The following is a 16,189-nucleotide window of genomic DNA, read 5'->3' as shown; positions in this document are numbered from 1 at the left end:
TCAATTCAATTCTGTATGTTTTCTGGTACTCAGGAAATTAAGCAGAGAGTATATGGCTTGATAGTAAATATATATTTTCTGACTTCAGTTGCTCTCTCTCTGTTGCTTTGGAATCCTCCTAGATGTTCTTTCTTCAGGGTTCCATAACAGCTATTACAAGCCCTTGTCAGTCTCATCGAACCCTCTGCTTTGCTCCTGCCTAATTCTCTCTCAGGAGGAGGAGCCCTTGCTTACTCTTTCATTAAGAAAAATGGAACTTTCCAGATATGAATTCTCTAAGTGTCTTCCTTCTTTGTATGCAAATATATATTTATGTGCCCTAATCAATATTTCCTTTTCTTAGCCTGCAAAGAAGAGATGTTTTGTTTTCGATTGGTGTCTTGATTCTTTTATCTTCTGTGTGTGTGTGTGTGTGTGTGTGTGTGTGTCTTTTAAGAACCAGAACATTGCTTGTGTGTGTGTTTGTGTGTGTGTTTGTGTTTTAAGAACCAGAAGATTGTTATTATTGTGTCTCACTTTCTACTGGCACTTTTCCCTGCATCCTCTAACCTTCTCGTGTGTCTTTCATATTAAAAAATTGAACAAGTTCTTTGCTTCATTGTGTGCCTTACCTCTCTGCTTCCCATTAGAGAAGAGCTCTTCTATTCTAAGTAGTCTCTATACTCCCAGGTCCCGTTCTTTACCTTATATTCACTTTTCAGCCATGGAAATAAGGCTTTTATTTCTTCTGCCCCATGACCTTCCCATGTATCAACATCTTCTCTTTCTCGTCCTACTTCTACAGCATTTGCTTTCACTCTTCTTCATGGTAACATTCTTGTTTATAGTTCCTCATTCTCTAAGTTTTTCTTGGTCACTTGAAAATCTCTTTCTTTTTCTTTGTATGTTTGTACTCATAAAGATTTTGCCCTTGGCTCTTTTCTCACCTTAGTCTACCTGCTGTCTTGGGAGGAAACTATTTACTTTCATGGTTTCAAATATTATATATTTATATATAAATGATGACTGGAATATTTGAGACCACATCCCTTTCCTGAATTTCACACACACGCACTCACCTTATTTAGTGTCTCTATCTGGATATTACATGGGCACTTTGAATTAAAATATTAAAGATTGAAATCACAGTTTTTTTTCCCTTTTTAGACTTTCTTTTTTTTTTAGACAAAGTCTCACTCTGTCACCCAGACTGGAGTGCAGTGGTGCGATTTTGGCTCACTGCAACCTGCGCCTCCCAGGTTCAAGCAATTCTCGTGCCTCAGCCACCATAGTAGCTAGGATTACAGGCGCTTGCCACCATGCCCGGCTAATTTTTGTATTTTTAGTAGAGACGGGGTTTCACCATGTTGGCCAGGCTGGCCTCAAACTCCTGACCTCAGGTCATCACCTGCCTCGGCCTCCCAAAGTGCTGGGATTACAGGCATGAGCTACTGCGCCTGGCCTTCTTTTAGAATTACTTAAATAGAAGAAAACTTTACTCTGAACAAAGATACTTGAATTAGGACCTTGAGTTTTCTTATCTTCTCATTCTTTCACTCTCCATATGTAATCCTTCCTAAGGCATATTGATTTTATTTTCTTAAACTTTTATTTTTACCACTCTTCTGCATTCCTTTTACTAATGTTTTGTTCATGATTTTCTTGATAGATCTTTTTATTTCAGACTTTGACCTTCTTTTATTCACTTTTATATTGCCATCAGAGCCTGATTTTCACAGTTCATGTTTATTACTTTGCTGCTTAAAACCCTTTGATATCTTCCCAATTGCCCCTATAATAAAGTCCAGATTCCTTATGAGGCTAAGTCCCTCCATGATCTGCCCCTTCTAGTCCCTTCTCTTCCACTTGTTCTCCTCATGCTCTGGTCGGATCAGATTATTTGCCATACTCTGGATTGGAAGCCCAGTTTCATGGTTCTTAATGGTTTTTGACACTAGTGTTCAGGATCTTATATAGAATAGGTACTCAACAGACTTTGAATGTGCAGGTGAATGAGTGAATGACAAATAACATTTTGGGAGATGTCTATATCTTAGAGATTCTAATTTCACTTAGATGTGTGCTTGTTAATATGATCTTTTGTAATACTGGCTTTTAATTGGTGAAATTAAACAGTAACTAACATTTTCTATTAACTTTCTTCTGCCCTTAACTTACTTTTGAAGTTCCTCTTCAGTGACAGATAACTGTGACAATCTTATGGTATTTATTTTAGAATGGACACTATATGTATACTATTCCTTTCTGAGGCTGCTTTTTAAGATGATTGCTTTTCTTTGGGGTTTTATTGTAAAGGATCTTAGGAAACAATAAGGAAAATACATAATTAAAAAATTTTAGACCAACAGGTTAGTCTCCATTCTAACCTGTAGCCTTGTTTAATGTCTAGAAGGGAATGAAGACAGGTACTGTAAAATATGATGACGCTAAATAAATGTTCTTGTTTGCTTCTCTTTTAAGGAAAAAAGCAGAAAACTTTCTACTACTTAGGACAAGAATTACAATATATTTATTTCATTCACTCACTGTGCCTTTTAGGAAGATTGTTGATCTATAAACAAGGCAGAAAATTATTTCCTATTAAGCTGAAGAATAAAAAAGGTAAGTACAATTAGGAAAAATAAATTTTGTTAAGATATGCTAAGATTTATATATGATGAAGTGTTCAAACTTGGAAATTTGACATGTTCCTTTCTACGGTACTTAGCTACATACCTTTTAGTCTATTGATAGCTTATACACTTCGAAGTGTTTGTTTTCTTTTAGTTTTCAGTGTGTACTTCTTCCTACATGTATTTTTTATTTGTTTTTGTTTTTGTTATTCTTCAGCCTTTAGGAATCCAGATATAGATTTAGAACTAGAAGACCTTAAGTTCTCATTCCATTATAAACTAGTTGTGATCTTTTGGGAAAATCACTTAACCTTTGTTGTTTCAGTTTCTTTATCTGTAAAAATTGAATTGTGAAATCAGTAATATTTGGCTTGCAGAATTTTTGTGATCACAGAGAAATGAGGTTTGCAAATACTGTTTTATAAACTGCAAAGCCCTGTGTCATTTTATATATTACCATATTATTTTTACCCTAAGTCTCATTTACTTTTTTCCTGTCAAACTTCAGCACATGCTGTTAGTATATTCTTAAACTCTTAAGGGAATTAAAAATGATAACTAAGAATGTAGTATATAGCAGGGACCAGCAAACTGTTTTTTTTTTTTTTTTTTTTTTTTTTTTGTAAAGCACCACATAGTAACATAGTAAATATTTTAGGCTGTTTTGGCCACATACTACTTTTGTATATTCCCTCTATGTGTGTACGAAAAAAGAGTTAATACAGCAGGCCTGAAACAGCTATCCTTAGAAAGGCCTGTTTGCTGTTTGTTGTCCCTGTTTGCAGATTACATGATTGTATATTTAGAAAACCCCATCGTCTCAGCCCAAAATCTCCTTAAGCTGATAAGCAACTTCAGCAAAGTCTCAGGATACAAAATTAATGTGCAAAAATCACAAGCATTCTTATACACCAGTAACAAACAAACAGAGAGCCAAATCATGAATGAACTTCCATTCACATTTGCTTCAAAGAGAATAAAATACCTAGGAATCCAACTTACAAGGGATATAAAGGACCTCTTCCAGGAGAACTACAAACCACTGCTCAGTGAAATCAAAGAGGACACAAACAAATGGAAGAACATATCATGCTCATGGATAGGAAGAATCAATATCGTGAAAATGGCCATACTGCCCAAGGTTATTTATAGATTCAATATGAGTTTCTTCACAGAATTGGAAAAAACGGCTTTAAAGTTCATATGGAATCAAAAAGAGCCCCCATTGCCAAGACAATCCTAAGTCAAAAGAACAAAGCTGGAGGCATCACGCTACCTGACTTCAAACTATACTACAAGGCTACAGTAACCAAAACAGCATGGTACTGGTACCAAAACAGAGATATAGACCAATGGAACAGAACAGAGTCCTCAGAAATAAGACCACACATCTACAGCCATCTGATCTTTGACAAACCTGAGAGAAACAAGAAATGGGGAAAGGATTCCCTATTTAATAAATGGTGCTGGGAAAACTGGCTAGCCATAAGTAGAAAGCTGAAACTGGATCCTTTCCTTACTCCTTATACGAAAATTAATTCAAGATGGATTAGAGACTTAAATGTTAGACCTAATACCATAAAAACCCTAGAAGAAAACCTAGGTAGTACCATTCAGGACATAGGCATGGGCAAGGACTTCATGTCTAAAACACCAAAAGCAACAGCAGCAAAAGCCAAAATTGACAAATGGGATCTAATTAAACTAAAGAGCTTCTGCACAGCAAAAGAAACTACCATCAGAGTGAACAGGCAAACTACAGAATGGGAGAAAATTTTTGCAATCTACTCATCTGATAAAGGGCTAATATCCAGAATCTACAAAGAACTCAAACAAATTTACAAGAAACAAACAAACAACCCCATCAAAAAGTGGGCAAAGGATATGAACAGACATTTCTCAAAAGAAGACATTCATACAGCCAACAGGCACATGAAAAAATGCTCATCATCACTGGCCGTCAGAGAAATGCAAATCAAAACCACAATGAGATACCATCTCACACCAGTTAGAATGGCAATCATTAAAAAGTCAGGAAACAACAGGTGCTGGAGAGGATGTGGAGAAATAGGAACACTTTTACACTGTTGGTGGGATTGTAAACTAGTTCAACCATTATGGAAAACAGTATGGCAATTCCTCAAGGATCTAGAACTAGATGTACCATATGACCCAGCCATCCCACTGCTGGGTATATACCCAAAGGATTATAAATCATGCTGCTATAAAGACACATGCACACGTATGTTTATTGCGGCACTATTCACAATAGCAAAGACTTGGAATCAACCCAAATGTCCATCTGTGACAGACTGGATTAAGAAAATGTGGCACATATACACCATGGAATACTATGCAGCCATAAAAAAGGATGAGTTTGCGTCCTTTGTAGGGACATGGATGCAGCTGGAAACCATCATTCTTAGCAAACTATCACAAGAAGAGAAAACCAAACACCGCATGTTCTCACTCATAGGTGGGAACTGAACAATGAGATCACTTGGACTCGGGAAGGGGAACATCACACATCGGGGCCTATCATGGGGAGGGGGGAGGGAGGAGGGATTGCATTGGGAGTTATACCTGATATAAATGATGAATTGATGGGTGCTGACGAGTTGATGGGTACAGCACACCAACATGGCACAAGTATACATATGTAACAAACCTGCACGTTATGCACATGTACCCTATAACTTAAAGTATAATAATAAAAAAAAAATAAAAAGAAATTTTAAACATTTAAAAAAAAAAAAAGAAAAAAAGAAAGGCCTGTTTGTAAGGTTGGACTTTGGCTGGGACCTAGGAACTTGGATTTCCTATTCTTTCTAGAACTGATGAGTGCCTAAACTGTGCACTGTTCACCACCTAAACTGTACAATGTTAATTATGTGGAGTATCTGGTTTTCTTTTGGGAGTTTAAAATTTTGGCGTGTGCTAGGTAGAGTGTGCTTACATACTTAGATCCCCCAAAAACCTAAGGGACTGGTTTTCTAATGAGTTTTCTTGGTAGGTGACATTTCACATGTGTTGTCATAACTTGCTGCTGAAATAATTAAGTGTATTTTCTATGACTCAACCAGAAGAGGACGCTTAGTAGTTTATACTGGTTAGCTCTGGACTTCACCTCATGCACTTTTGCGCTTTGATTTTGCTTTGTATCCTTTTGTTACAGTAAATCATAGCTGTGAATACAATTGTATGCTGAATCCTCTGAGTCTTCTTAGTGAATCCTTGAATCTGGGCATGATTTTGAGGACCTTGGACACATTTAAAAAATGTGAAATCCATTCCTATCTTGTGAGCCTTTTTATAAAATCAGTCCACAATAGCTGTAGTTTGCTGACCCTTGGTATAGAGTATATTTATTTGGAATACTCTTTTATACTGTTTTGTAGCTTTTTTAATTTCTCTAAATCTTTTCTTCTCAGTTGATTGTGAGCTCCTTGAGAAAAGACATTGCCTTATATACATCTCTTGTAGTTCCCATGGTAGTGCCACATAATTGTATGCATAACGAGCACTCAGTAGATAATTGACTTTTAATAAAAGAGCTATCATTTTATAGGATACTGTTGAACTTTACAGAAATATACTAATGTATACTTGTGATGGTGCAGTATTCAGCTTACATTTATATATCTGTCATTATCATTTATTTATCATTTTGTATTGACTTTTAACGTCTACATTTTGGCCTACCAGATATTATAGATCACCTGAAAATTGAGTTTCTAGAGGTTTATTCTACTATGTTAGACTGTGTTAGACTAATGTTAGGTCAACATTCACCTTTAAGTTTCACATGTGATTTCACTAGACTCTTTTAATGTAAGCCTCTATAGCAAGAGTTGGTAAATTTTGTCTATGGTCCACATTTGGTCTACTATCTTGTTTGTACACTTGTGAGCTAAGAATGGTTTTTATGTTTTTAAATTGTTGAAAATTAGGGTGTTTTGTGATATGTGAGAAATATACATTAAATTTTAGTGCACACAAAGTTTTATTGGAGAATGGCCATACTCATTTATTTGCGTATCATCTACATATATTTAGTGCTACCACGGCAGACTTGAGTATTTGTGACAGAGACCATTTGGCCACAAAATCTAAAATACTTACTCTCTAGTTCGTCAAAGAGGAAAGTTTGGTAAGCCCTGTCCTACAGTTTTTTTTTTTTTTTGAGATGGAGTCTCACTCTGTCACCCAGGGTGGAGTGCAGTGGCCAGATCTCAGCTCACTGCAAGCTCCGCCTCCCGGGTTTACGCCATTCTCCTGCCTCAGCCTTCCAAGTAGCTGGGACTACAGGCGCCTGCCACCACGCCCGGTTAGTTTTTTGTATTTTTTTAGTAGAGATGGGGTTTCACTGTGTTAGCCAGGGTGGTCTCAATCTCTTGACCTCGTGATCTGCCCGTCTCAGACTCCCAACGTGCTGGGATTACAGGCTTGAGCCACCGTGCCCAGCCTGTTCTACAGTTTTGTGTAGATAAATCAGCTGGACCAACTTGACAAACTGAATTTTACTACTTCTAATTGAATAAACTCAAATAGCCTTGATCAGATTCATACATCTTTCTATCATAGGTTTATCTTAAGTGATTGGTTCAAAATAAATGGTAAAACTGTATCTTTACATAGCACCTACAGCATTGCTTGCCTTACTGTGTTTTAATTTGTATGTAATTTGTTCTGGAGTCTTCTATCTGAGATTGTAGCTCCCTTCTGCGTGATTGCCCAATAGTCTGTACAAAAACTCAATTATATAGATGGATGAAAGCTCAGTTAAATTTCTCTAAGTTGAAAGAATGTGTTAGAAATTAATTTTCTCTTTATTTTCTTTTTAAAGGTTTGGTATCCCTCATAGATCTGCTTGTTCTATTTACCCAACTTATCTATTACTCACCAAGTTGTCCAAAGATGACATCAGCTACACTTTCAGGTAATTCTGTTTCTATTTTAAGTAGAAAAATAGAAAACATCTAAAAATAAGTATTCTATTGTCTAGATGTTTTGAGTGCCTGACCTACTTTGGTAAGTAGGTTTCATTAAGATACAGTATTATGAGAAATTACATTGGTCCTGAAGTAAGCCATGAAATTTAATTTTGTTCATTGATGTTTTAAGATGTTTCTACTCTACTCCTTTTAAATTTATAATTTAATCACCGAGAATTTTAATGATGTTCTTTATTAAGATCAAAATGTTCTCAAGACATGGTACTGAGGGATATTTGATTGATAGGTCATAATGTGATTTTTTTCCCTGTTATTTTCCATTCTTTATACTTTCTAAAATGTTTTGATCAACTCACTTGTTTTGGCTTACATCCAAAACTTCAATCTTTTCAGGGTCTTCTTTTATTGAAGAATAAAGAAAAAACTCTTCATGTTTTTCAGAAAAATGCCTTTTAGTTTTTTTCTTTTCTTTTTTTTTTTTTTTTGAGACGGAGTCTCGCTCTGTCACCCAGGCTGGAGTGCAGTGGCCGGCTCTCAGCTCACTGCAAGCTCCGCCTCCCGGGTTCACGCCATTCTCCTGTCTCAGCCTCCCGAGTAGCTGGGACTACAGGCGCCCGCCTCGTCGCCCGGCTAGTTTTTTGTATTTTTTAGTAGAGACGGGGTTTCACCGTATTAGCCAGGATGGTCTCGATCTCCTGACCTCATGATCCGCCCGTCTCGGCCTCCCAAAGTGCTGGGATTACAGGCTTGAGCCACCGCGCCCGGCCTGAAAAATGCCTTTTAGTTTTATGGCTGTTGACTAGTTTTAAAAAATGTTCTAAAATATTAACATTTAAAAGATAACATATTTTTCCTTTGAGTATCAAGAATAGTTTCCAAAGTAAAACACTAATAATAAAACACACCAATAATGCATAGACATACAGTGTTCTAAAACTAGGAAATAACCCTAGAATTGCTGACACAAATTCTGAGGCGAACTCTAGTGAATCAAAGAAAAAAATGGTTTGGGCTATATATTAGTGCTATAACATAACTATCAACTGGTAGGTTGTTATTCAGTACAGTGTTCACTGTGCAGGTGATGAGTGCACCAGAAGCCCAAATCTCACCATGATTCAGTATATCCATGTAACAAGTTGACACATGTACCTTCTGAATCAATTAAAAAAAATATGAAACTAAGAGGTTTTTTCCAAGCAATTATACTAGCCTATTGATCTTCACAGTGTTTCTCAGACTTTTTTCTGTCTTTACAGCATTTACATGTGTAAAGAACCACCTTAGGTCTTCTGACTATATACTCCTACAACATAGGCATTCTTTATGATTAAAATCATCTTTCTTTGTTGTAATTACTTGTTTATGTCTTGGTTTACCATGATGTGTATTGTTTTTGTCTTATTTACCTTTCTGTTCATAGTTAGTTCCTAGTACAGTGTTTGGTATATATTAGGCACTTAGTAAATAGAAGACGATTGGATGAGTGAGAGAATGACCATATGCTCGTCAATAATATCTGTCATTGTAAACAGCGTTTCTCACTTGGAGCTGGTTGAAAAATCACTGAACTTTCCTTTTCCATTTTCTTTTTGTCAGATATTGACCTGGAGTCAGCATGTTTTTTGAGTATGGAATATTGTAACATAAATTAAGAACTTTCATCTTAGAATAGTTTCCAAAGTAAAACACTTAATAATAAAAAACACCAATAATGCGTAGACATACAATGTCTAAATACTAAAGTATTGTATCCTACTAGGACAATCTTACATTAAAAACTATTATTTTGAGGATATTAGATTATATATCTGAAAATATGTCACTTTATGAAACTGAAAATCATTTAATTCAGTGATGATTCCAACCATGTTACACTTACATGTATTGTGTTTTCCTGTATATACTGTATTTTGAAAGAAAATCTAAAAAAAAGATCTTTGTTTCCACTGGCTTTATGGTAATACAAGAAGTATAGTAGTGTCTATAAAAGTTTATGAAAGTTTCCATTCTCTTCTGCCTCCTTTTCCCCATTTTCTTGTCTGAATGTAATTTTCTTGTAGGCTCAATACTTGAATATGTTATTTAAGAAAAAGAATGAATATAAATAAGGTAAAAGTGTATTCGAGGGAGAAAAACATGTTTTCTAGGAGGAAAAAAAGCTGTACATTTGCTTCAGACCACATCTTCAATATTAAGCAGTAATTTAATGTCGGACAGTAAATGATTTTGTATTCTCATCTTTTGGCATTCATGTTTGGTTTGTTGTCATTTGCTCACTTTTTATGTTAAGCCAATTGAAATCCCGTAAGTCAGGTTATAGTTTGGTAATACATCATCCTTTGGACACTGAGTTGTATAACTTTTGAAGTATTGAAATAACTTTGATGTTGAACTTTTTGGAATAACAACAGCTAACACATAAAATAGTTCTAAGTATTTAATGTTTTGGTTTTAAAAAATATGTATTGTTTATTAGAGAATTACTCTCCTGCAAGTATGGTGACTGAAGTTCTATGGATACTCTGTGATCAAAAAGAATGCGCAGTGGAATGCTTATATAACAACATTGTAATAGAGACACTTCTTCAGCCTATTCACAATTTAATGAAAGGAACTGAGGTTGGTATTATTTACTAAGGAGAAAAAGAGTCTCTTACCTGGGTATTAGTAAATATTCAGTGGGACTTTATTTCTAAATTTGAAATATTTTATTATGCTGTCCTTCCATGTATGAATGTATTTTGTGCTGATATATATTTTTATTTAGTATTAAATTGTAGCTTATGCAGTTGATTGATTTATTATGATATGCAGAGGGAAAGTACATAGAATATCCAAGTTTTTTTAAATCAGGACTAGATCTTCTGATGCAAATAACTTAGAAAATTTATTCTATTAAGAAGTTATTTGTTTTGCAAATCTAATAAATCTTGTCAATGTTTTGTTATTTGTTTTACGGCATTTTTATAGCTTTTGGAAATATGATTATTTTCCATAGTAACCAACTCTGTTTTATATTAAGAAGAACTGGTATTACTTTAGAGAGAACACTTATATAGAATTCCAATTTGAACAGATGCATATCTCTTTACAGTTTGCACAGTATATTCCCTTACGTTATATAATTTAATAATCACAACTGAGGCTGAAATAAGTGACTTGCTCTAGGTCAGACATTTAACAAGTTGCTACTGTTACTAGCTTGGGTGTCTATTCAGTACCTCCCTCTACTTGTATGACTTAAACTTCTGGGCAGTGATTTTTAAGGCTTATCAATAGGTTAAAAGCTTTTGCCTTTTTGTATCTGTTTTGAGGTGTTTTTACTGTTTTCATCTTTCTCTTATGTTCACCCATCAGTGGGCCGTCACATACTTTTCTGCTTGTTGCTTGCTAGGTAAACTTGGCAAATGCAAGTTTTCTGTCCCCTAACTACTTTCTTTCATATATATTCCAGTTGTAATAGACGATTTGCACTTTCTAAATAAGGTTCTTATATCTCCTTGTGTTTGAATGCTTTTTCTTCACCCTAGTCCACATGAAAAAAATTCCTCTTTAGACTAGAGTTCATCTTTGAAATTTCCTCCCAGTTCTCCTTTGCAAAGTTAGGTGGGTTTTTTCTCTGTGTTCCCATGTTATGTACTTCTGTAGTTATACTTATGTTATGCTTGAATTATTTATTCTTAACAGTAGCCCTCTGGCACATAGTGGACACTCAGTATCTAATTTAAGACATCCAACATCACCCACTGAGCTTCTGCTATATCATTAGCTCTCTGCTGGGTACTGCAAATATATAAGTGAATAATACATGTTTATTGCCTTTAAGAAGCCTACTGTAATAGGGAAGGCAGGCCTTTAAACAAAAAGTATTTAAAATGAGGAATAGAAAGTTTTAAAATACTGTGTTTATATGTATATAGACATGAGAGAATATATATAGTCTCATATGTGAGAGAAGGAATGTATTCTAAGGAGAGAAATTATTTTAAGAAAGATACTTAATATGAAAAGTGATATACTTTTTGTGCTAAGTAGTAAGAATAGTGCTATTCATACTAAACAACATGATTAGTAATAATTAGGACTTCTTTAGGTGAATATACCTGACTAATCATTAGTTAGGCTAGCCTACTAAATTAATTAGAATATATTGATTGCAACGTTTACATTTTCAAATGTATTATAGATGATATGTGTGTTGGCATCCATGCAGGTTCAGGTAAATAAGCAGACCCCACAAAGAACAGGAATTATAGTACTGTAGATGCACTCTAGCATTGACATGGCTCTCTGGTTTTCAGTGTGTGCTTTGTGCTGCTTTGGTATATATTGGCAAAGGCATTTTAGTACTTTCATTTAAAAGCAAAAGTGAGCAAATATGGTTGGTTCAGTCTTTGTTTTCTTATTAGATGACATCATTGACTATTGGCCAGCCCATGAATTGGCTATCCCTAGTCGGATGTACATTCATGATGCAAATGTGTATAAGAGGATGATACCCTTAGAAGGGATGGCAGTGTGTTAGATATCATATATAATGTAATTATACTCGGGAGCCCAGTGGGTGGGAAATAAAGGGCAAAGTGGAAATACACGGTCTACTACATTTGCCAACCAGAAATATATATAAAACTGTAACAAGAGCAGCAATTCTTAATAATTCTTAATTAATTTGGGTGAAAAAAATCTGTATTTATTTGCTTCATCAGTTGGGCTGGTAAAATAATATAATCTAATAACACATTTTATTCAGACATATTATTTCACAGCCGAACAAATCATTAAGCTTGTTTTTTGTTGTGGTAATATAGCTTTATGAGACTACATACAATCCTTGAATTTTAGTCTGTGATATGTTAGCATGTCATTAAATTATGTGATTTGTCTTGTTTTCTTTTTAATGTACAGGCATCTCCAAATTGCTCTGAGACAGCTTTAGTTCATATAGCTGGTATTTTGGCAAGAATTGCATCTGTAGAAGAAGGACTTATTTTACTCCTTTATGGAGCAAATATGAACTCTTCTGAAGAAAGGTATGTGCTATTTTAAATCTGGATAATTATTCCAGGTGTAGTTTGGTTTTCTCACAAGCTACTAATAATATATTAAATGATCTAAAAAAAGTTGGAATAACCAGGATTATGGACTATGCAGGCAGAGTAGACCTTGCTGTCTGTAATTTCAAAATAAGGAGAGTTCACTCTTGATGGGTCTCCTTACCCGCCCCATTATCTGCTCCCTTGTATTTTCACTTACAGACTTTTGTCACACATGATTAAGTCAAACCAAAGATGTGTAAAGAAGCTAGCTACTTTTTTCTTCCTCTTCTAGTTCCTATTTTCTCACTTAACCAATGGTAATATTTTAGTGTTTACACTTCTAGACTTTCTCTGTGCTTATAATTATCCAATGCATCAGACAAACCTACATACAAGCAGTCATATTTTTATCTTCTCTTTACAAAAATGGTATTATATTTTATACATTACCCTGCAGCTTGATTTATTTTATAACTATGGGAATTTTCTTAGGTGAATACAGAATGAAACATGCTTTTTTAATGACTACATTATACTTTTGTGTATAGGTTTACCACAATTTATTCAAACATTTTCCCTCTTAGTGAACATGAGATTGTGTCTAGGATTTTTCCCTCCATAAATAACACTGCAATAAGTATTCTTTTTTTATGTAGCCTGATATTACATTAATTGATGTTCGAATGTTGAGCCAGTTTTACATACATGAAATAAATTCCACTTGTTCATGATGTATAAATCATTCTTACACTTTGTTGGCTTTCATTTGCTAATATTTATCGAGGATTTTTGCCTCTATGTTCATGAGATATATCAGTCTGTAGAATTTGTAATGTCTTTGGTTTTGGTATTATTGGAATGGTGACCTCATAATACATGAGAAGTTATTCTTTCTGTCTTCTGGAGGGTATGACACAGAATTGGTTTAATTTCTTCATAAAATATTTTATAAAATTCACCAATTTTAGCCTGGTGTTTTTTATTTTGGAAGGTTATTAGTTATTGATTCAATTTTTTAAATAAACAGAGGCCTATTCAGATTGCCTGCTTTCTCTTTTGTGAATGTTGGCAAAATATGTCTTTCAAGGAAATGGTCAATTTATCTAAATTATCAAATTTGTGGGCATAGAATTGTTCGTAATATTTCCTTATCCTTTTAATATCATTGAAATGAGTAGTGATGGCCCCTCTTTCACTTCTAATGTTAGTAATTTGTGTCTTCTCTTTTTTTTTCTTAGTTAACCTGACTAGAGGCTTATAAATTTTACTGTTCTTTTCAAAAAACTAACTTCTGGTTTTGCTGATTTTTCTCTCTTGATTTCATGTTTTTAATTTTACTGATTTCTCTTCTAATTTTTATTTCTTTTCTTCTTACTTTGGATTTAATTTTCTCTTCCTGGTTTTCTATGGTGGAAGCTTAGATGATTCGTTTTAGCTCTTTTCTTCTTTTATAGTATTTGTACCTTTATACTTGTACTTAATGCTATAAATTTCCCTCTAAACCACATCTTTCTCACATCTTATAGTTTTGATAAATTGTATCTTCATTTTTCATTAGTTCAAAATATTTCCATTTTCTGTTGAGATTTCTTTTACCCTTGTGGTCTTTTTTTTTTTGAGATGAACTCTTGCTCTATCACCCTGGCTGGAGTACGGTAGTGTGATCTTGGCTCACTGCAAACTCCGCCTTCTGGGTTGAAGCGATTCTGGTGCCTCAACCTCCCAAGTAGCTGGGACTACAGGTGCATGCCACCATGCCTGGCTAATTTTTATATTTTTATTAGAGATGAGCTTTTACCATGCTGGCCAGGCTGGTCTGGAACTCCTGACCTCAAGTGATTCACCTGCCTCGGCCCGCAAAATGCTGGGATTATAGGCCTGAGCCACTGCTCCCAACCCTTGTGTTTTTACAGATCTGACAGCACACTTTATATAATTTCTAGTTTTTAAAGTTTATTGTATGTTTTATGGCCCAGAAAGTGGCATCTTAGTGAATTATCTGTGTGAGCTTATGTAATATATATTCTACTATTGTTGGATGTCAATTATATTCAGTTGATTGATGGTACTGTTTGGTTCAATTTTGACTTTACTGACATGCTGCTGAATCTGTCAATTACTGATAGAGGTATGTTGAAATCTCCAGCTATATTAGTGAATTCATCTTTTTCTCCCTGCAGTTCTATCAGTTTTTGATTTAAGCATTTTGATTCTTTGTTGTTATGTGCATACACATTAAGGATTGTTATGTCTTCTTGGAAAATTGACACCTCTATTATTATTTAATGTTCCTTTTTACCCTTGATAATTTTCCTTGCTTTGAAGACTGCTTTGTCTGAAACTAATACAACTACTCCAGCTTTCTTTTGATTATTGTTAGCATGATATGTCTTTCCTTCATCCTTTTACTTTTAATTTATCTTCGTCTTTATGTTTAAAGTGTAAAGTGGGAGTTTTATAGACAACATATAGTTGGGTCTTGACTTTTAATCTACCTTGATAATCTTTTATTGATGTATTTATGACATTAACAATTAATTATTGATATAATTAGATTAATACTTACCATATTTTTTTGCCCTTGGTTTTTTGTTTTTTGTTTTTTGTCTTTTACTCTTTTTGCCTTATCTGGCTTTGATTGAGCGTTCTATGTGATTTCATTTTATCTCCTCTGTTAGTATATCAATTATACTTTTCTTATCACTCTTTTTAATGGTTGCTATTAAATTTGTAATATACATTTACAACAGAATTAGTTGTAATTGCTTATTATATTGTTTTAGTTGTATTTAGTCCTCTTTCAAATAACACTATATCACTTAACATCTAGTCAATGATCTTATAAGTAGTCATTTCCTCCCTTCTGTCCCTTATATCATTTCTGTCAATCATTTACTTTTTCATAAACTATAATCACCAAATACTTTTTTGCAGTAATTACTTTGAATAAACTTATTCATTAGATTTATTTTTTTTTGTTTTTGTTGTTATTGTCGTCTTTTTTTTTTTTGAGACAAGGTCTCACTCTGTTGCTCAGGCTGGAGTGCTGCGGTGTGATCTCAGCTCACTGCAATGTCTGCCTGCCAGGCTCAAGTGAGTCTCATGCTTCAGTCTCCCCAGTAGCTGGGACTATAGGTGTGCACCACCATGCCTGGCTAATTTTTTGTGTTTTTAGCAAAGATAGGGTTTCACCACGTTTCCCAGACTGGTCTTGAACTCCTGAACTCAAGCGATCTGCCTGCCTTGGCTTGCCCAAGTGCTGGGATTACAGGTGTCAGCCACCTCACCCAGCCTCATTAGATTAATTAACAAGAAAAATAAAGATTTTGTGGGTTATCAAACGCTTTATATTGCTAGCCTTTTTAATTTTAGTAAGATAGTCCTGAAAGTGATATTGCTGGGTCAGAGGGCCTGTACATTTTATATCTTATAGATCCTGCAAGATTACTTTTCAAAATAGTTGAATTTTACCTTCTTGCCAGCAGTCTGTGGGAAGTATGAGGTATCCCCTCCTTTTTATATTCTTGTCAGGACTGCATAATCAGTTTGTAAATGTTTTGGCAATCTAATGAGTGAAAGA

At 34.6% G+C, this 16,189-nt stretch overlaps 1 protein-coding gene across 2 annotated transcripts in view; it reads left to right on the top strand.

The window, feature by feature from the left end:
- The window catches only part of TBC1D32 (TBC1 domain family member 32), a 255,150-nt gene that overhangs the window by 47,845 nt on the left and 191,116 nt on the right, over positions 1-16,189 (top strand). For both annotated transcript variants that reach the window (XM_030929510.1, XM_030929511.1), the window contains 4 exons: positions 2,461-2,601; positions 7,459-7,551; positions 10,047-10,189; positions 12,479-12,603. In XM_030929510.1, coding sequence (XP_030785370.1) covers positions 2,461-2,601; positions 7,459-7,551; positions 10,047-10,189; positions 12,479-12,603 — 502 coding nt within the window. The remainder of the gene's footprint in view (positions 1-2,460; positions 2,602-7,458; positions 7,552-10,046; positions 10,190-12,478; positions 12,604-16,189) is intronic.

The sequence above is a fragment of the Rhinopithecus roxellana genome, chromosome 4 (genome assembly GCF_007565055.1).
Source record: "Rhinopithecus roxellana isolate Shanxi Qingling chromosome 4, ASM756505v1, whole genome shotgun sequence".
In the NCBI taxonomy this organism is placed as follows: Eukaryota; Metazoa; Chordata; class Mammalia; order Primates; family Cercopithecidae; genus Rhinopithecus; species Rhinopithecus roxellana.
The sequence above is the reverse complement of the archived record's forward strand: the minus strand, read 5'-3'. Positions and strand labels throughout refer to the sequence as shown.